Source organism: Cnephaeus nilssonii, assembly GCF_951640355.1.
Source record: "Cnephaeus nilssonii genome assembly, chromosome: 4".
In the NCBI taxonomy this organism is placed as follows: domain Eukaryota; kingdom Metazoa; phylum Chordata; class Mammalia; order Chiroptera; family Vespertilionidae; genus Cnephaeus; species Cnephaeus nilssonii.
The window spans coordinates 52,346,564-52,368,570 of NC_137075.1; the positions used below are offsets into that span (position 1 = coordinate 52,346,564).

Below are 22,007 nucleotides of genomic sequence, written 5' to 3' on the forward strand. Positions count from 1 at the left end.
TGTAAAATTTATGTGTCATATGCTATGACAATCTGTTGACCTATGACAATGGCTTTCTAGAGAGAATGGTTTACTTTCATTATAAGATCTCTGATGGAGTGCCTTACAGAAACATTTTATTAAACCAAATATATTGATACAAGCTAGGACAACTTTAGATAGAACTTTAAAAAAATGCTTTAATAAGTTAACAACTTTATAATCCGTAATACTAGTTCTATACTTTTGTAGGGTATTATTGCAAATAAAGTCAATTAGTCAAATGGCTCATCATCAAGGCACAGAAAGGTGCTAGTAAGACAGTTGGGATAGCTGTGACTTGGGGCAATGTTAGCTCCCCAATGGGGCACATGCTTGGCTTACACCATTATAGCAAGTACCTACTGGAAGTGCAGAGTTTTACAGTGATTTTACAGATGGCAGAGGCTAAAGAATGGATAAAGAACTAATGGGGGAAAAGTAGTGATTATAATATCAAATATTAAATATGTGAAAGTGACAAAGGATAAAGAGATGATAGAAAGTTACAAAGCGAGATGCAAAATAAAATAGGAGAAGTGGGACAATTAAACAATAATTTAAAAAATATTCATGAGATAGGAATAGGGACAAAGTAGAAAAATTGGGCAAATAATGAAAGACTACCACATTCACCCAACACCTCTCCCTTATTCTGAGAACAGCACCTTCATTTTATTGAGGAGCTAGTGGCAGAGCTGCAAACAGATGACCTAGGACAGTGGTCGGCAAACTGTGGCTCACGAGCTGCGGTTTGCCGCTCTGTTGACTAATGAGTTTGCCGACCACTGACCTAGGAGATGCCAGTTGTTATGACTAACATCATGGAAAAATCCAGTCTGAGACCATGAACACATGGACAGAAGCAGAAAGGGAGCAGATGTAGCCCTGCGTCTAGTTTCTGCTGAGGCCAGCCCCATCCTGGCCTCTACACACAGCTTGGATAGATGGGACCTTTTTGGTACAGAAAGGGTAGGTTGGGTTCTGTTAGTTGCAACCAAAAGAATTTTACTGATGGAAGAGGGAGGATGAAATGCTAGTAACATGCCTTCACACAACGGATTAGGAAACTGAAGCACAAAGAGCTATCTGACTTATCCAGAGTTACGCAGGCACATGTTAGGTCTTCAGATTTCCAATGTGGTGCTCTCAATGATAGCTACAGAAATGGGAGTAGCAATGCCACATTTTCATCATTATTGTGGTCTATTTTATCGATAGAAAACATTTACTGTTTCACAATAATAAGAAAAGATACTTTAAAGAGATTAGGAAGCAAATTTATAGATATTCTCACATTCACATCAGTCAAGAGACCTTTTTTATTTAGCAGAATGGCTTAAAGGCTTGAAAAAAAATCATCCATTAAAAGGCTAATTTCAATGACAATTTTCTTAAGAGAATTAGAACTCACTCAGGGTAAACATCTGCAAAACCAATAGTCTAAGAGCAGGTTCAAGATTCTCGTCTTTTAGCATGATTCTCATGGGTTTCAAAATATCATACCTTTGTGATGAATGGTGTTATGAAAACAAAAAACACATCATAGAGGAGGAGAAGGCCTAGAAGTATCACACATGACTGTTGAAAGAAACAAATTTAAAGGTCAAACTTTCCATATCTAAATTAAGAGATTATTTTTCAAGTTATAAATAAACATGTGAACATACATTTGAACACTATTTTTAAAAGCATTAATGGTTATTACTATTTATAGTTTTAGTCTACAAACCCCATTAAAACTTGTATGTTCTTTATCCTATTCTTTTTATATAAAAAAAAGAATCAATGAATCAAAGAAATGTTCTTCCCTGATATTTAGTCCTGTACGAATTTTCTAAATTAGGCATATTATGTAAATGATTTAAAATATTTTAGCTGGCAAATCAGTGGTTACCTGGGACTGCGGTTTAGGATTGATTGCAAAAGGGCATGATAGAGCTTTTGAAGAGATATGTTGTTTAATTTGATTATGAGGGTGGTTACAAAGTTATACATTTGTAAAATTTCAATAAACTTCACAGTTAAGATGGGTGCATTTTATTATATGTAAATTATACCTCAGTAAAGTTGTTTTAAAAAGAAAATATTATCGCCCTGGCCAAGTGGCTCAGTTGGTTGGAGCATTGTCCCACACACCAAAAGGCTGCAGGTTCAATACCTGGTCAGGGCACATACCTAGGTTGCAGGTTTGATCCCTAGTCAGGGCTAATATGGGAGGCAACTGATTTGATGTTTCTCTCACATCCATGTTTCTCTCTCTCGGCTTCCTCTCTCTCTCTAAAATCAATAATAATCTAAAAAACATAAAAAGAAACAATTATTTTAGCTGTCAGAGTAGTATACCTTACCTTGAAGTTGGGTAACTTCAGTGTTTTAATTAAATTCAGGCAGAAAGCAATTCCCAAGATATCCTGTAAAATCCAAGCCCACCTAAAATCAAAAGAAGTTACTCTATTATTTTATCCAGTTATTTTCAGATGGAACTATTTTTTAAGTTTATTTTTTGTTGTTGACAGTATTTTCCCCCCACTTCCCTCTCCACCCAGCCCCCACCTCACCCCAAGCCTTCACCCCACTATTATCTGTGTCCTTGGGCTGTGCAAATATGCAGTAAGTTCTTTGGTTAATCTTTTCCCATCCCCCCACCAACCTCCCCTCTGAGATATGTCAGTCTATTCCTCAGATGGAACTTTTCAAAAGAATAGATCAGTAAAGTAAAATTGTTCAATTGTTATGATTTGATTATTCAATAATCAAGCAGCAATTATACAAATAAAATAAAAAAACCTCTCCTATTTTCCATATTGAGTAATTTACTGCCTTAATAGAATAATTAATACTACTATACTAAGAAAAAGTTGAAAGACTAGCTAAGAAGAATGTATATCAGACACAAATGCATATTTATCTTTAATCTTTGAATTTATACATGTCTCTTTCTAGAAAGGTCAAGTATAACAAAGGATAGGTAGCTAGAACATAAAGGAAACAAGAGCTATGCAACATACTCTATCAGAAATTGATATGGATAATTCCCAATTGATTTATCTTACCTGAAGCTGCTTAAAATGTATGAACTTTGCTCCCAAATTTTAGGGTATTAAATCCTTTGGACTTTACTAATTTCATTAATAAAACATTAAATAAACTTAAATATAATTTTTTTCTGGTTATCCTTCCTGTAAATGGATGAATACCTGTATATTTTTCTTATATCTCCTTCTTCATTAAATAAGAGGTAGCCTACTTTAGTATACTTATATTCTTTTGCACTTTTTTCACTTAAAAATATATTCTGGAAATGACTGCATTATCAACTCACAGAGATCTTCATTCTTTATAGCTGCACTGTACTCCATTGTGTACTTAATTATGTCTACATCATAATTAAGTATATATGTAATTAAGTCTATTTTAGCTTAGATGTTTAAATTATGATTCATATTTCCTTCTTTATATGACCTCAAATCCATTAACACAAAATCTGCTTATTTAACAAGTAACTTTTTTCAAGACTATGGTATTCTGGGATAAAAGCAAAAACTTCCATAATAATCATAATGAATACAGTAGGTCCTCGAGTTATGTTCGAGATCCGTTCCTATGGCGCAACGTAACGCGATTTTCGCTGTAAGTCGGAACCCACCTATATAAGCACCTACATCACTCACATGGAGCACATACACAACAGTAATGAAGTGAAACAGTAAACAAAAAATTAAAAGAAAGATAACAATTCCTGACCTTTACTTGTGGTAAATAAGTAATAAAAAAAACATAAAGCACAAAACACATATGAACATACGTAGAAATGACGGAACTTTTTTTTTTTTTAAATAAATAAATGGGAGATGGCGATGTAACCACGAAACAACACACGTTGAGTCTGACGTAACCCGAGGACTGTCTGTAATTATCAGGATAAGACATAAAATAATCCATCCATAATCTAAAAGCAAATAAAGTACTTATACCTATCTTCATTTCTGAACACGGCCCAAACAGCAGCTATTGCTATGCACAGTCCAGAGAGAAAAATAAGTCTCACTTCAATGCTTTTGCCACGACACACAAACCTAAAACGACAACAACAAAAGAAACAGATGGGAATAGGTTAGTTTACCTTGCAGATGAAATAAAATATTTATTTACTGTGAGAAATGACAAATATTAACCACAGTCACAAGAAAGCTATTGCAATACCAATTTAAAAGTCTTGATTTTAAATAAAACATAATACATAATAAAAAGTGCATCAGTTCAATAGAACCTTCTGTGATGATAGAAATATTCCATATTGGGGCTCCATGTGGCAATTTATTTTATTTATTTAAAAATACATTTTTATTGATTTCACAGAGAAGAAGGGAGAGGGAGAGAGAGATAGAAACATTAATGATGAGAGAGAATCATTGATTAGCTGCCTCCTGGATGCTATCCACTGGGGATCAAGCCCACAACCTGGGCATGTTCCCTAACCGGGAATCAAACTTGGTTCATAGGTTGACACTCAACCACTGAGCCACAACGGCCTGGTCATGTGGCAATTTAGCACTTGAAATGTGGCTAATGAAACTGAGGAACTAAATTTTAAATCTTATTTAATTTTAATTAATTTAAATTTAAATAGCCACATGTATACTAAACTGCACGGATTTAAAATAAGACTCCTACTTTTTCTTGTATCTTACCTAACAATAGGCAAACATATAAATTGACTGTACCTCCGCTATGCCACCAGCCAATCAGGAGTGATATGCAAATTAACCCAACAAAGATGGTGGTTAATTTGCATAAACAGGCACCGAGTGATGGGGGCGGGATGCTTGTGTCGTTGCCATGGAGACAACGCAGGCGTTCTGCCCCACCCCCGGTCTCTCAGGGCCTCTGGGCAGTGTGGGAAGGCGGAGCCAGAGTGGAAAGAGGCAGCTCCTGGAGCGGAAAGAGGCGGCTCCGGGGCCTGAGCAGAAAGGGGCTGGGCCAGCATGGAAAGGCAGTGGATGGCAGGCAGGGAAAGGAAAGCCCATTCTAGCACGAATCTTTGTGCATTGGGCTTCTAGTTGTTTTATATTACAAAAACCAACATTACAGGATGCCTCATAAGAAATACATACGTGCATTGTCCATATGGAATCTTACGAATTAGTGCAGCAAGACAGTTGTATAGACTCATTGCTGATGCTATGCAGAAAATTGCTATCATAACATAAACTAGAAAAAAACACACAACAAGACACTAAATTGTATGAGAACAGAAAAAAAATGTAACAAGAAAATATTTACAAAGCAATATTAATTCTTTAGCTTTCTCATTGGATCACAATACTTTCAATGCACTGACCATATTATGATCTGAATTGGTTACTAAACTGAAAATATTTAGATCTTGAGTTTTTCAGAGTAATTTGTGTTGTTTTAATTCCTTTAATCATTGGAAGGATGATTGCTTAAGGAGGTGAAGCTGGCTCTACATTTACTATCATTCAAACTGACATGTTTGTTAAAGATTTCTATCAAGGGAGTTGTAGACATTTATGAGTATTTAATTTTAATGTAAGAAATAGGAGAATGAATAAGCCATTATAAACACTTTTTAAAAATTAAATTAAAAAAATTTTAAATTGTCTCAAGTTTTACATATGTCTCCTTTTTTCCCCGATTGGACCCCCCTGCCCCAACCATTCCCACCTCGGGCAAGCCCCACCAACTCAGTGTCTGTGTCCATTGCTTATGCTAATATGCATGCATACATGTCCTTTGGTTGCTCTTTGTCCCCCCATCTCCCCTGCCTTTGGCTCTGGATCTATTTTTGTTCATCAAATTATGTTGATCATTGTATCCCACATGAGTGAGATCATGTGGTATTTATCTTTCTCCGACTGGCTTATTTTGCATAGCATAATGCTCTCCAGTTCCATCCCTGCTGCTGCAAATGGTAAAAAAGTTCCTTCTTTTTTTATAGCGGCATAGTGTTCCATTGTATAGATGTACCACAGTTTTAATCCACCAATCTGTTGATGGGCACTTAGGTTGTTTCCAAATCTTAGCTCTTGTAAATTGTGCTGTTATGAACATAGGGGTGTATATATCCTTTCTGATTGGTGTTTCTGGTTTCTTGGGATAAAGTTCTATAAGTGGGATTACTGGGTCAAAAAGTTCCATTTTAACTTTTTGAGGAAACTCCATACTGTCTCCACAGTGGCTGCACCAGTCTGTATTCCATAAATACTTTTTAAAATGCAGCTTAGGGATGAGAACTGACACCTTCGACATTAGCCATGCTGTCTATATTTTTCTAAGGTCGAATTTATCTATAACTTGGCCTGCAGTAAAACCAAATCCATTTAAGCAAACATCTTTGTTATGAAACAACTAGAGGCCCGGTGCATGAAATTCGTGCATGGTGTGTGTGTGTGCGCGCGTGCGTGTGTGACCCTCAGCCAAGCCTGCACCCTCTCCAATCTGGGACCCCTCGAGGGATGTCCCCTGCCAGCCTGATCAACGCCTAACTGCTCCCCTGCTGACCTGGTTCCCCTTAACTGCCCTCCCCTGCTGGCCTGGTCACCCCTAACTGCCCTCCCCTGGCGGCCTGGTCACCCTCAACTGCCCTCCCACGCTGGCGCAGTCACCCCTAACTGCCCTCCCTTGCCAGCCTGGTCGCCCCTAACTGCCCTCCCCTGCCAGCCTGGTCACCCCTAACTGCCCTCCCCTGCTGGCCTGGTGGCCCCTAACTGTCCTCCCCTGCCGGCCTGGTTGCCCCCAACTGCCCTCCCATGCTGGCACGGTCACCCCTAACTGCCCTCCCTTGCCAGCCTGGTCACCTCTAACTGCCCTCCCTGCTGGCCCAGTCACCCCTAACTGTCCTCCCCTGCAGGCCTGGTCCCTCCCAACTGCCCTCCTGCTGCAGGCCTGATTGCCCACAACTGCCCTCCCCTGCCGGCCATCTTGTGTCTACATGAGGGCAGCCATCTTTGACCACATGGGGGCGGCCCTCTTGTATGTTGGAGTGATGGTCAATTTGCATATTACCTCTTTATTATATAGGAGGATACTAAGGCAGTTAAAATTGACAAGTGTTTTTCTTTTCTTTTTTTTAAAGTATTTTAAAAAATATATTTCCATTTATATCAGAGAGGAAGGGAGAGAGACAGAAACATCAATCATGAGAGAGAATCATGGATCAACTGCTTCCTGCACGCCCCAGCTGGGGATCAAGCCTGCAACCCAGACATGTGCCCTTGTCTGGTATTTAACCTGGGACCCCTCAGTCCGCGGTCCAAGGCTCCATCCACTGAGCCAAACCAGCTAGGGCAACAAGTGTTTTTCTATAGTAGCTATACTTATTTGAGAATTCTTTAAAATAAAAAACATTTGGTCTCCTTGTTGTTAAAATAGGGGCGCTTACTGTACTCTAAAATAAAATAAAAATAATTTGTTTTCTGAACTTCATCAAAATTTCACAATAGAAACACAAATTTTATCTGAATTTTTCAAATTCCACTAAATTCAGAAAACTATAACTGTTCTGCAGGTGAGGAAGAGAAAGTAATCTAGAGACGGTAAGTAAGGAATAGCCACTTTCTAATTGGTGATCTTAGACAAATTACTTTAGTCCCTGATTTTCGTCTTTAAAATGTGAAATATAATTATATCCATGTCAAGGTTATTGTGAGGATTTAGATAAGTTAATATATATAAAATGCTTAGAAAAGTATCTGCCACATAATTAGCTTTATATAACTCTTATTTGTTGTTACTTTAATTATCCTATATAATAAAGAGCCAATACGCTAATTAGACTGAAACAGTAGAACAACCGTCCAGACGACCTAGACGAAGCCGGGGCTGTGAGGACCAGCTGAGGCAGCTGGGGCTGTGAGGGCCGAGCCCCTTGCTTGAATTTCGTGCATCAAGCCTCTACTTGGTTATATATGGTAATATAAATAGTGAGATAGAGAGTCAAACATTGTCAAATTAAGTTTGGTAAGTCATCTATCACAGGTCTCCAACCCAAGTTTTACAACACTGGTGGAAATGAGGCTCTTGGGCCCTAACAGATTTTAGGTGCCTCATTCAGTGTCATACTATAGTTAAGAAAATAATTGGGCGTGGAAAGGAATTTGGTTAATATAACTGCCTTTAGTTACTTCCTTGAGCATGACAATCATAAAATGGTAAGGGGAACCCTACCAATTTAGTACAGTCCCATCTATACTAATAATAGCCTAGGGCCATCATGACCTAAACGACCAGACAGATGACCAGTCACCAGGAAGTGCATGGAGCACCTCTTGGTCCCTCCCCTGCAGCCCACAGGCTGCTATCACAGCAAGGCTGGTGGCAGGAAGGCAGGCGGGGAGGTCGGGGCAAGGTGGGGCAGCGAGATCATTAGCCTCTACCCCGGGGCCAGGCCGGAGGTCTAATGACCTCACTGCTGCCAGGGTGGCTTCGGATTAGGCCCAGAGAGAGGCCCAGAGAGAAAGGCAAGGCCTGATCTGCAGCCCCTGCAGAGGCTGTGGATCAGGCCCAGAGATAGGCCCGGAGAGAGAAACAACTGTCAGCAGGGCCTTCTGGATTTCCCAGAAGAGCCAATGGCTGCCTAGGAAGGGGAGCTTTTGATGCTGACTGGCATATAAACCGACCAATCAGAACCTACTCTGGGTGAACTGCAAAGGCAGAACCTAAGGTGGGGGCTGAGGAGGGGTTTTAAGGGCAACAGCTGTTTGGTGTTAAAGTATAAGAAAGCAGTTCAATTTTTTAATGACCAGTTTGGTAGTATAGTGCATATAGCTGGCTATCAGTCCAGATATAGGGATTATGTGTTTTTGTCTGCCAAGAGCATCTCCTCCTGAAAAAGGGCCCCCACCCCCCATTTAAGCAATCCTATCCTATATAATCTATCTATACTACTAAAAGGGTAATATGCTAATTAGACGGGTCGACTGGCCATCTTCCGGACGTCTGACTTCCTTCTAGACAAAACCATGGTGGTAGGGGCTGAGGCAGAGAGGATAGTTGGGGGCAAGATCAGGCTGGCAGGGGAAGGCAGTTGGGGGGCGAGATCAGGTCGGCAGGGGAGGGCAGTTGGGGATGAGATCAGGCCTGCAGGGGAGGGCCGTTGGGAGCAACCAGGCCAGCAGGGGAGAGCAGTTGGAGGCAACCAGGCCAGCAGGGGAGAGTAGTTGAGGGCAATTAGGCCGGCAGGGGAACAGTTAGGGGTGATCAGGCAAGCAAGCAGAGAGGTTAGGGGTGATCAGGCAGGCAGGCAGAGGGGTTAGGAGCAATCAGGCAGGCAGGCAGAGTAGTTAGGGGCAATCAGACAAGCAGGCACGTGAGCAGTTAAGAGCCAGCGGTCTCACACTGCAAGAGGGATGTCTGATTGGAGAGGGTGCAGGCTGGGCTGAGGGAAACTCCTGTGCATGATTTTCATGCACTGGGCCTCTAGCTATTTAATATATTAAGAAAAGGCAGCATATTGAGCCTTATGTGATATTCGTAAGATTTAATTCACCACTTAAAGGTGAATTAAATCTTACAATAATCACATAAGATTTCTCAGAGTTATAATTAAATCCCATGTTTTGGGCCGAAACCGGTTTGGCTCAGTGGATAGAGCGTCGGCCTGCGGACTCAAGGGTCCCAGGTTCGATTCCGGTCAGGGGCGTGTGCCTTGGTTGCGGGCACATCCCCAGTGGGGGGTGTGCAAGAGGCAGCTGATCGATGATTCTCTCTCATCGATGTTTCTAACTCTCTATCCCTCTCTCTTCCTCTCTGTAAAAAATCAATAAAATATATTAAAAAATAAATAAATAAATAAATAAATAAATAAATCCCATGTTTTGGGATAACCTTGAGGTTTAATGATTTTTCTCCTATATCAAAACTTACTTTTATAAACAGGGTCAACTTTTGATTTTATATTATACTAGAGGCCTGGTACATGAATTCGTGCACAAGTGAGGTCCCTAGGCCTGGCCAGCAATCAGGGCCGATCAGGATCACGGGAGGTTGGCTGTGGGAGTGCACTGACCACCAGGAGGCAGCTCCTGTGTTGAGTGTCTGTCCCCTGGTGGTCAGTGCACGTCACAGCGAACAGTCGACCGGTAGCTTAGGCTTTTATATACAGTATATAGTTTATTTTATTTTTTAAAAAATGTTTTATTTATTTTAGGGAGAAAGGAAGAAGGATAGAGAGATAGAAACATCATTCAGCTGCCTCCTGCACACCCCCTACTGGGGATCGAACCTGCAACTCGGGCATGTGCCCTGACCAGGAATCACACAGGTGACCTCCTGGTTCATGGGTCAATGCCTAACCATTGTGCAATACCAACCAGGCTTATTTTTTTTTTCAGTGTATGCTTTTATGCTTACTTTAAAGATTTTTAAAACTGATTTTTAGAAATAAGAGAGAGAGGGAGAGAGAGAAACATCAAATGAGAGTGAAACAGCGATTGATTGATCAGTTGCCTCTTGCATATCTCCTGCTGGGGATTGAGCCCAACCAGCATGTGCCCCACCAGAATTGAACTGGCAGCCTTTTGGTTCACAGGACAACACCTAACCAACTGAGCCACACTGTTAAGGGCAGTGTCAACTTTTAAAATAGCAATTAGTTTAAGACAATATCTTACCAAAAATTATAACATGCTTTAAGAGAGGGTACAGAAATGTCTTTTTTTCTATCAAAGACCACTAATTAGTGACTAATATATTGACTGAGGGTCAGACATAAATAATTCAAGACCATTAAAATAGAAAAATTAGCCATCCAATGACAACATAATACAAACAACACCCTAGAACCTACTCTCCCAACAATAGATCGAAATATGAGTGATATTCAAAGAATGATTATTTTCTAATTAGAACTATATGTCAATAGGTCACATTTTAAAAATTGCTGCCACAGGGCAGGAGAAATTGAATAAGCTGAAACTAACCTTAAGGCCTCAATTTTCTAGTCCAGAAAAGTATTTAATGTTCTCCAAATAAGGATTGTAGCCTTTGGTGGTTTTTACAAGTTCTCATCAGACACACTCCCCCTTTCCCTGGTCTCACCACCTCCTCTTTGTACTGTATGTTGGCCAGGGATGGCAAATTTCCATCCTATCAGACAATTAAGATTGTCCACGGGATAAACAAACCATTATGTTCCTACTGCTACCTACTTAAAGGAGTATCACTTACTCTATAGACCACAGGTAAATACCTGTGTGTCTTTAGATGTAGTATGACCATAACTGTTTATACAAGTAAAACAAAATTCAAGTAATATAACATCTTGATTTATAAACTGACAAAAGAATAAACTACACTTTGGGGGTTAGCAAAGGCAATAAATCAGTAATTTGAATAGCCTTCTATTTCATGTAACTCAATATAGCCACCAAGAAGTCCTTAGCCTGCTCTTTATTTTTAAAATCTATTTTTATTGATTTTGGGAAGGAAGGGAGGAGAGATAAACATTAATGATGATAGAGAATCATTGATCTGCTGCCGCTGCATCCTGCCCCACTACTGGGGAGAGAGACCACAACCCAGGTATAAGCCCTGACCAGGAATTGAATTGTAACCTCCTCATTCATAGGTCAATGCTCAACCAATGAGCAACACTGGCCGTGCTAGTCTGCTCTTTAGATATTAGGATTTCATGCTTTATCTACAGGGAGGGAAATGTAGGGACCATAACAATTCTTTCAAGTCATCCATGAAGAAGTGTTCTTATCTCAAGACAGTATATTTTTAATCTGAATATTTTTTTACCCCACAGTAATGGAGACCTAACATTTCTAACAATTTAAAAAGTTAATATCACTTTTTATTTATTCACTTAAGTTTTTCAGGTGGAAGGAAAAGATAAATCTGCCAAGTAAGTGAGAAGATTGTTTGCTGAAAATAGAAAATATAAAACATGACTTCTTACCCAACCATTTGTAGAAGAAATAAAGTAAGACCATCATAACACAGCAGATGGCCACAAATATTACAACTGTTAGAGGACTGAAAGTTAAATATTCGTCCTTCTTTCTCCTCATTTCTCTGTCTTCAGTGTCTGCCATTGCCTTCATGCTTTCCCTGAGTAAACATACATAAGAACTTCAGCAAATCTCTTCCAAGTAAAATCATTTGTAAAATCCATCTTTAACACCAACTTAAATTTGTTATTGATTATAAAGTAATACATTAAAAAAAACCCACCCAAATACCAACAAGAAATGTTTAATCAAGAAAGTAAAACTCTCTATTATTCTAACCTCCAGAGATAATATTTTTAACCGATGTTTTGACTTTTGAAACAGCATTTTTTCCTGATGCAAAATTGATGAAACAGATGACATATATAAACAAGTTAAGTTTTGTGGATGTTTATATTATCTGATTTGGAAACTATATTTTTGGAATAAATTTCAGATGATAACCAATTCTTATATACTTAATATTATCAATTTACATAGTCAAGTACTTCTAAAATTAGCTTCTTTTAAATGGAAACACTAGAAGTTTTTCTAGCAACTCAGTATTTACTATATGCTCATCAATATATTCTGAAGGACTCATAGGAGTTCAAGACATAGCTTTGTCCGACCTTGATTTAAGACAGCAAAACATTGTTTTTAATTCTTCCAACAATCCTTGCTTTCTAGGTCACATAGTTAATAAAAGGGAAAGACTGAAGTTGAAGAGGAAAGAGCCTCAGGTGCCCCTTGTTGAACAGTCTCTGTTCTGTCACCTACTGTCTCCTCCCAGCTGTGTGGAAGCCACTACATGTTTTTCCAGCTCCAATCCCATCAACTCCGGTCTACCTGTGTGCACTACCAGACCCTTCTCATCATCTCGGCTCAGTACAAATGTTAGTTAAAAAAGAGTTTACTCCTATCAAATTACACATTTGCCAAACTGCTTATTTACCAACATGCCACTATCTTATTAGACCCTTGTTAACTGGGATGGCCACCACATTAAGCATCTGTGACTTTAGGCATGCTACCTGGGATAAGAGAAGGGAGAGTCTGAGGACAGACTCAACAGCACCTCCCTGAAACTGTAGAGCTGCACTGTTATTAACGTATGTTTCAATAAAAGTGATACCCAAGTGGGAAAACGTGCCACCTATGGTATCTAACATTATAAACAAATATATTTATTTATTGGATAGAGAGTTAGAAACATCGCCTTCTGCACACCCCCTACTGGGGATGTGCCCGCAACCAAGGTACATGCCCTTGACCGGAATCGAACCCGGGACCTCTCAATCCGCAGGCTGACGCTCTATCCACTGAGCCAAACCGGTCAGGGATGAAAGACATTTTTTAATCAGAGTACACATGTAAGCCATAATAATGAAGATTTATATGTTCGTATTTAGTGTAATAGAAAGCATGAGGCAATTTCTTGAAGGAAAACATATACTAGACTGATATCAGAAAATACTAGAATTCATCTTTTTAAAAAATTGTTCTCTTAAATTTCTCAAGAGCCACATGCTAAGCTCTCCTCCATGCCATCCTGAGTTTAGAAAGCTTGAGGACCAGTGATTTCGTTATAGTAAGACTTCAAATTTCTACTGAAAAGTCTTTATATGGAACCAAGGCAAACTTCCCTTTTGTATAAGGTGTACCTTGCACTTGGCAAGGTAATTCTGGCTTATGAGGTCTTAAGCCTTATTCCCTGCCCTAAGCCTTATTCTCTTTCCCTTCTCTTCCAATCTTACTCTTTACTTGCTAAATGATAATCCTTATGTTCTTAATAATTCTACTTTTCACGGAAATGTTTTCTTTTTATCACCGATTCATATTCCTTTTTTACTAGAGACCTGGTACATGAAAATTCATGCAGTGGAGAGGGGTCCCTCAGCCTGGCCTGCCCCCTCTCACAGTCCAGGAGCCCTCAGGGGCAGGAGGCGACCTGGCAATGAAGGGAAGGCAACGCCCCATCACATCTCTGCTGCTGCCACTGCCGGCAGCACAAGCCTCAGCTGGCCCTGGTTACCTGAGCCTCGGGCGGCCCTGGGCGGCTGGGCAGCCACCATCCAAGGCTTGCCTGTGCCTCTTGCCTGTGCCCAGAGGCAGGCACACGGAGCAGCAGGACCCATCTGGGGGCGGGCCTGGCAGTGCCACGCGCCTGCCGCCCCAGCGAGGCTAAGGGGACTGGGCGCCGCCATCTTGTGGCTGTGGGTGCTGCCATCTTTGAGGGCGAGGCAGTCAATTAGCATATTCCCTCCTTATTGGCTGTGAGTGCCGCCATCTTTGTGAGGGTGTGATGGTCAAGTAGCATATTCCCTCTTTATTAAGATAGGATATGTTGTCACCCTCCCTACCTCAATCATACATACACTTACTTCTATCTTTATCTTACTCTTAGACTCAGCTACCTCAATATTAAAATCCATAATCTTATAGGTAAAGGACATCCCCTCTCCCAACCTGGCTATTGAAGACAACAAATTCTGTTTCTGCCTATCATGATGTTTTATAAATAAAAAAGCTTATATGTAGTCCTCTCCCATCTCCAGTTTTCTTGAGGAAACTGCCCTGATATATATGTGAAGCCTGCATTGCTAACTCAAAGGGTGGTCCATGGCCAGCAAAACCACTTGGGAGCTTGTTAGCAATGCAGAATTTCAGTCCCCACCCCGAGTCTCCTAAATCTGAACTTCTATTTTAATGAGATCTCAAGACAGTTTGTATGCACATTACAGTTTGAGAAGCACTACCCTAAAGAAACAATGTACATAGTAATGAAGTGCAGGGTGAATTTATATTAAATGGAAAAAGATTTTTAATGAAATAGTAGCTTTTGGGAAATTATAAAGTTTCAACAAATAATCTAGAAAATAATTGGAGATCTAGTCACATACTATGTTTTCTAAAGATTAATATTAATGAAGAAAAACAATGCTTACAGGAAAACATGTGACTCATATATGTTGAAACAAGTTTCCAAATATGTAAAATATTTAAAGCTCAATACTTCAGGAAAACTATACTTGTTAAACCCTAAGATTTCTCTCTTGATGTAAATCAAATTTTAGTATTTTAAAAATGATAAGTAAGCTTATTAGCGTCATTTAATTGCAAATAAGACATTTTTAAAGAAATCTAGAGCAGCAGTCGCCAACTGGTGGTCCACAGACACCGGTGGTCCCTGAGGTCCGAAAGATTGGCGACCGCTGATCTAGAGATCAATTCACAAGGTGAATATATTGTCCTTTATGTATGAATTAATATGCTCTCAGCACTTTTTTAAAATTCAGAGTTATAAATATGAACTGATCTTTCTCTACTATGTTGCCTGCTTTAATCTAGAGCCAAAGGTATTTAACTGTAAGAAGATTGGGTTTAGGTTATTAATAGGGAAATCCAAATTTATGTACATTTGAAATTTCTACATTTAAATTAAAATATGAGCCCTAACTGGTTTGGCTCAGTGGATAGAGCGTCGGCCTGCAGACTGAAAGGTCCCAGGTTCGATTCCGGTCAAGGGCATGTACCTTAGTTGCGGGCACATCCCCAGTAGGAGGTGTGCAGGAGGCAGCTGATCGATGTTTCTCTCTCGATGTTTCTAACTCTCTATCCCTCTCCCTTCCTCTCTGTAAATTAAAATATAAACATGTTTAATATTTTTCCAATTCCTAAAGCATTGAACAGAATGATGAGGTCACACTGTATTGACTCAACTCAAAAGGAGCTGAAAAACTCCTCACCGTCTCTTGCTTATTTTCTTCCAATCGAAATAAATAGGCAAGTTAGGATACTAAGTATCTTCATCTTCCTGGGAGACATCATTGAACATCTTAATTTAAGAGTCTTTGATAGAATGTCAGTGTTTAGGCCCTTCCAGGTGAAGAATTAGAGGAACTTATGACCCCCTTTCTCAGTGATAAGGCGAATGACCTGTATGAGGACAAACTGCAATCTGATCTTAACCATGCTATTTTCTGAGGTGGAATTTTAAATGTTGTTATATGATTAAAATAATTTAAATAATTTTTAACCATTTATCACAAAAAACACTGAAGTTTAATTAAACTTACAATTCAAGTAGTCCACTCCAGTATCCTCCTAATGCCACAGTGAACACAGAAATTACAAAAATAACCACCATAGTATAGTCAAAGTTAGACCATGACGGGGAATACATTTTCACAGTAATGTTATCTCCAAGAGTCTGAAAGGCAAAAAATGAGAGTTAAAACACCAGCATTAGTTTTCTTCCCACTACAGAGTATGGCAGCAACACGCCAATTTGACTCTGGAATGGACACCGCGTCAGGCAGTCAAGAATACTAGAACTAGTTTTGACAATATGATATATTCTCTTGTCAAAATCAGGAGGCTATATTTTGGTTTATTAAATCTTGAAACTGCAGTATTCCATACAATCAGAGGTTTTAAAGAAGTCAAAACAAATCGATATCCTTTCTGAAGTCAGGGCTTGGAAACACGTTGCTAAATGGGAGGTGAATACTTCCCAAGTAAAGACTTGGTAGGCCTTTACAGCTTCTTGTTAGCAAGTGCAGCCTGTATAATCATTTAAGTTAAATATCAGTGGTTAAAAGTAAAGAGTTGTACTAGGTATGAACATTGTCTAGTATGTAATTACTAATTTACCTGCTTCATATCTTTAAAGTCTTTGTTGTTTATAAATGCAATCAGTATTTTCACATCATGAAATTCAGATCTGTTCCCTGAGGGAGCAAACTAAAAGAAAAAACAACAACACATATCATGAAAACGTATGAACTATTAATATATTTACAGAATAAAATCCAAATTATTCCATTAAATAGAATATCACATCTTTATCAAGTTATAAAACAAAGTTTCAAGTGTTCTTAATATTATAGCAAGAGTTCTCAAACTGATATATACAGATATATCATATATACAGCATGTAACTCTCACACACACACTATACATACTTGTTCCTAACAAAGTCTTGTCTACTTTAGGAATAGAAAAGAAACTACAAAATAGTCCAACTAAATGCCTATCATAACCAGAATGTTTATTTAAAAATAATCCTATCAGGTTGTTCAAAACTCCGCACACAGAAGGTAGTTCAACCTGTGAAATTTGATATCACGAGCTCAAAAGAAATAGTTATCTATAATAATAAAAGCGTAATATACTAATTAGACTGGACAGCCGGATGTCCTTCTGGACGTCCTTCCAGACGAAGCCGCGGTGGTGGGGGCCGAGGCAGAGGCAGTTAGGGGCAATCAGGCAGGCAGGCAAGTGGTTAGAGGCGATGAGGCAGGCAGACAGAGTGGTGAGGGGTGATCAGGCAGGCAGGCAGGCAGGCCAGCGGTTAGGAGCCAGCGGTCCCAGATTGTGAGAGGGATGTCCAACTGTGGTTTAGGCCCGAAGTCGAACATCCCCCAAGGTGTCCCAGATTGAGAGTGTGTGCAGGCCGGGCTGAGCCCCCTCCCCGCCCTGGGCCTCTAGTAGTTTTATAACTTACTACGACACTGTTATTGGCAACCAACAATGCTTCAGCACCTCCGGTTTCTGCAATTCTGGCTTTTTCAAGAAAATGGCAGGTTCCCCACTGAACCACAACTGCTTTGTTCTTTATTCCATCAGGAGGAATATCAGAAATGTCGCACAGTGGTGTGGAAGTCAGATTCTTCAAACTAAAGGAAGTCTGAAAAGAAGAAATGTCTTTAGTATGGTAAATACCGTGTTTCACCGTAAATGCATTTAGTGACAAAGTATCTATTGATTTAATACAATGTTCCCTTAAATCAAAAAGATTTCATGATGATCAGGCTTTGAAGTATTTTAAAATTCCCTAACTTATTTTTCCCTCAGAGAGAAAGATATTTAAGCTAAAGCAATAAAACAATTATTTATTAATCACATATTACAACTAGTTCATACACTGAAAATAATAATCACTCATTTTCACCTTTCAGTATTTTTGTTTACAAAGAAACAGTAACTGTGATGTACTTACTGCATTTTCTAGGGTTCTTGGAAGAGCTGTCCAATGAGGGTTATAGAACATGCAGTAGTCCTTAGATGGTGAAGGTGTGCCAGTTCCAGACGCGTGCAGGACTGCTTCCTGAGCAGCTGTCTGGGACATGAACAATAATTTTCACACTAGCAATGATTTGGCTTTGCCAACAACTAAGGATTTTAATAAAGCTACTTATATCCAGGTTGGACCACATTTCCTTAACAGGGAAGGTCTTCCAGTGAATTTATTTTTTCTTATTTGAGAAAACACTGAAACTATACACATTTGCCTAGAACACACTCTTTAAGGAAGTCACTTTCTTATGGGGATATTGTTATGGCCCTTGTTGTAAGAGCCATATCCCAGGGAGGATTCTTCCTGTGCTGTGATGATTTCAGAATTCCCTTCAGGAACTGCCTGAAACCCCTTTGGGAGTTGTTACTTCATTATTTATGTTCTGTAACAGAAAATCCATGTGAAATCCCTTAACCCACTTGTACCTTCTGTAGTATGAATAACTAAAAATTTTTTTAAAGAACATTATTATTTCAAAGTGCTATTTTTAGAAAAGAACCAAAGAACTCTCAAGTTTTCAAGATTCCCCAACTGCCTATTCAAAAAGAGCAATCCAGAGTTTAAAGTGAAGGAAAAGAGCTAGAAAAGTGTGTTTTTCCTTTTGCCTCATTTCCCTCTATCTGGAAGCAAAAAAAAAAAAAAAAAAAAGAGACAAGATGTAAGAAGCGACTGAAAAGAATAAGTACTATACATGAGGGTGAGAGTGGAGAGTATGAGATGATGAAACATCTCAAGATATTTAGAATACCACTCCACATCACAATTCCCTTCAAACTTGGATCAATTCAAATCCCACTTTCCTCCTCCTTTCAACAAATCTTTCTCTAAAACATAAGGGAGAAAAAGATTGCTTGGCAAATGAAGATGATGGACAAAGCCTCTACTAAAGACATCCCCTGAGGGGATGCATGCATTAGGTTGAGCCACATCAAATTGCTGATAATTGAACATTTTGTTCTATAAAATTGGCAATTTCATGTAAGACCATCTAAATTTTTAATGAGTACAAAATGCTCTAACCCATGCTCTCCTACCTAAAATTTCCCTAGAACATTTGGGATTAGAAAGCTTTCTGGCACAGGGACTTCGTTAGCTTAAGGACCTAAGTCAGTATAGGGGATTCCTTTAAAACGTCATCAAATTACATAGAATAATTAAAGATGTTTTCCGATGGTCTTAGGCTCTACAGCAGCAGTTCGCCTAAGACCATCAGAAAACACAGATATTTACATTATGATTCATAACAGTAGCAAAATTACTGTTATGAAGTAGCAACGAAAATAATTTTAGGGTTGGGGGTCCTCACAACATGAGGAACTGTATTAAAGGGTCGTGGCATTAGAAAGGTTGAGAACCACTGAACTAGATCTATCTGTAGAAACAGATGTCCATAGTGAGAAAAGCAAATTCCAGGGAGATACTTAGAGTGTAATCCTATTTTTATAAAAGTAATGACCCATCCCTCCCCCCAAGCTCCTTATAGATATTTACTAGAGACCTGGTGCATGCATTCATGCACCAGTGGGGTCCCTCGGCCTGGCCTGCACCCCATCGCAATCTGGGAACCCTCGGGGGATGTTGAAAGCCCGTTTTGGCCCTATCCCCACAGGCCAGGCTGAGGGACCCCACTGGTGCATGAATCTGTGCACCGGACTGGTTTCAGCCTGATCCCTGCAGGCCAGGGCCTCTAGTATGCATATAAGATCTTTGGTTAGCCCTAGCTGGTTTGGCTCAGTGGATAGAGCATCAGCCTGTGGATTGAAAGGTCCCAAGTTCGATTCCAGTCAAGGGCACATGCCCGGGGTTGTGGGCTCGACCCCCAATAGGGGGTGTGTAAGAGGCAGCCTATCAATGGTTCTTTCTCATCATTGATGTTTCTATCTCTCTTTCCCTCTCCCTTCCTCTCTGAAATCAATAAAATATATTGAAAAAATTAAAAATAAAGAAACCACGGTCTTTTTTAAAAAGAAGATCTTTGGTTAATCTCTTCCCGCTCTCCCTCTTCCCTCTGAGATTCATCAGTCTGTTCCATGTTTTCATGTCTGTGCATTGAGCATCTGCCCCTGGTGGTCAGTGTGGTCATAGCTACCAGTTGAAAGATCGCTTAGGCTTTTATATATATAGATGTGAGCTTGAAGAAGGATGTGGAGAGAGACACACCAGACTATTTAAAATACAAACAAACCAACAAAACAGAGTGAGAGGAAAACAAAAGCAAAAGTGAGGGTGTAAAGACTGGAAAGAGAAACTTAAAAAAGAAAAAAAGCATTCAAGCAGAACAGAAAGGTATAAAGTCCCTCCCCCCCTTATCTGCTCCTTACTGCTTGCCCCAAATCCTCCCTCTTTACACCATTTTCTACAACCACTGGTCATGGAATCAAATGCTCTCTAGGGCCATCACATCATCAACCTCACACCAGTGCCTTTATTTTCTGCATTTTACTTGACCCTCACTTGCAAGGAAAGTAAGTAAACTAGCCCATAGTATAAAGTAGTCCTTCCTTTTTTGACTCAAATCCACCTCATATAAAACTTCATGGGATGGTTGTTGTTTGTGAACAATTCCTAATTTACTTATTCAGATCACTTGCCTTCAATCATATTCCATCATCTTCTTTTCAAATCAAAGAGTACTGATGTTTAAGTCTATCTTAATGTTATAGCTGCCTATTCCTTTGACCATCTTTCTCCAAATAGCTTTCGGTATGACAAGTGACAAACGATTACCAAAATCTAAAAGAGAACTGTAGTGGTGGATACCATAGTCACATGCTTGCAGGTGTACTATCTCCTCATTTTCCCGGACCAATCAGACCTTAAAGAGGGACATGTCTAAGGACTTTTATTTTATAAGTATACTTACACTGAGTCAATTTTGCTCTAACCTTCAGGATGCCTCTTGGGGCTGTGTTCATGCTTTGCACTCCTGCCACTTGGTAGTTCCAACCACAGGCATTTGAATTCCTGGCCTCTGTTCCAACAGACTCTTGATGCTGACTCACCAGCCCAATATTAACTTACTGGGAACGGGCCTGTTCTACTGTCCAAGCTAACAGCACAGTTCGAAGAGTCTTCTTTGACCTTGGTTAACAGGTTTGATTTTTTTTGTCTTCTACTCTTCTTTCCCTTCAAAAGGTATCTTCCAGCACTGGATCTGTTTTCTATATTCCTTTCGAAAATAACAATTCTCTATCTAAAAGTTTACCTAACATACTACTACTCCCAACCCTGTATTCATGCTAGGGCATCAAATAGGGGTTTATAGGGAATCCAAGGAGTCTGTGGACCAGGGAAAAAGTAGAGCCAGAATCATTCCTTGCACTTGGAGAATCTGGGGATATGTAATATACAGGCTAAGAGATACTAGGTTTGGGAGAGGAGACCATGCATTCATTCAACACTCTGCAGTCTATGAGGTAGTAGGGGAGACAGTAGAGAGTGAGTCAGATAGAATTTCTCCTTCATGGGGCTTATGTTCTACTTGCTATGTAGATCCAGACTTCTTCCTGGTTTTTCCTAAGTAATCTTACCACTTAATGATGTATCTCAGATGTTAGAGAATTTATGAATTACACCAGAATTCACAAACTCAAATGCTTAAAAGGCTAAGCAGGCAATATAAATGCACAAATCAGAGTTGATTTAAGACCATAAGGCATGGTTAAGTTTGGCAAATTCTGGCCTAACACAATAAAAAAAATTTTTTCTTAATAGTATCTTGGGGTAAAGTCCTAAACCTGAAGACTTTATGGTCTAGATTTTTTTAAACAGAACCAATTTCAGGTGATTTTTAACAATAACAAAAAAAAAAATCAAATATATAATAAACATGACTTCTCCTATCTTTAAACCTTTTCTTATGAATAACTTCACAAATTTATCCAGTCTTGTGATTTATTTTGCATTCACAAAAAAATAATTATTACAGAATTTAGTGAAAAAAATAT

At 39.4% G+C, this 22,007-nt stretch overlaps 1 protein-coding gene across 2 annotated transcripts in view; it reads right to left on the reverse strand.

The window, feature by feature from the left end:
- SPPL2A (signal peptide peptidase like 2A) overlaps window positions 1-22,007 on the reverse strand; it is a 50,155-nt gene that overhangs the window by 20,918 nt on the left and 7,230 nt on the right. For both annotated transcript variants that reach the window (XM_079769226.1, XM_079769225.1), the window contains exons 2-10: window positions 17,983-18,102; window positions 17,488-17,670; window positions 16,635-16,724; window positions 16,058-16,191; window positions 11,948-12,099; window positions 5,136-5,232; window positions 3,996-4,097; window positions 2,370-2,451; window positions 1,525-1,599 (exon numbers count right to left, since the gene is read on the reverse strand). In XM_079769226.1, coding sequence (XP_079625352.1) covers window positions 1,525-1,599; window positions 2,370-2,451; window positions 3,996-4,097; window positions 5,136-5,232; window positions 11,948-12,099; window positions 16,058-16,191; window positions 16,635-16,724; window positions 17,488-17,670; window positions 17,983-18,102 — 1,035 coding nt within the window. The remainder of the gene's footprint in view (window positions 1-1,524; window positions 1,600-2,369; window positions 2,452-3,995; window positions 4,098-5,135; window positions 5,233-11,947; window positions 12,100-16,057; window positions 16,192-16,634; window positions 16,725-17,487; window positions 17,671-17,982; window positions 18,103-22,007) is intronic.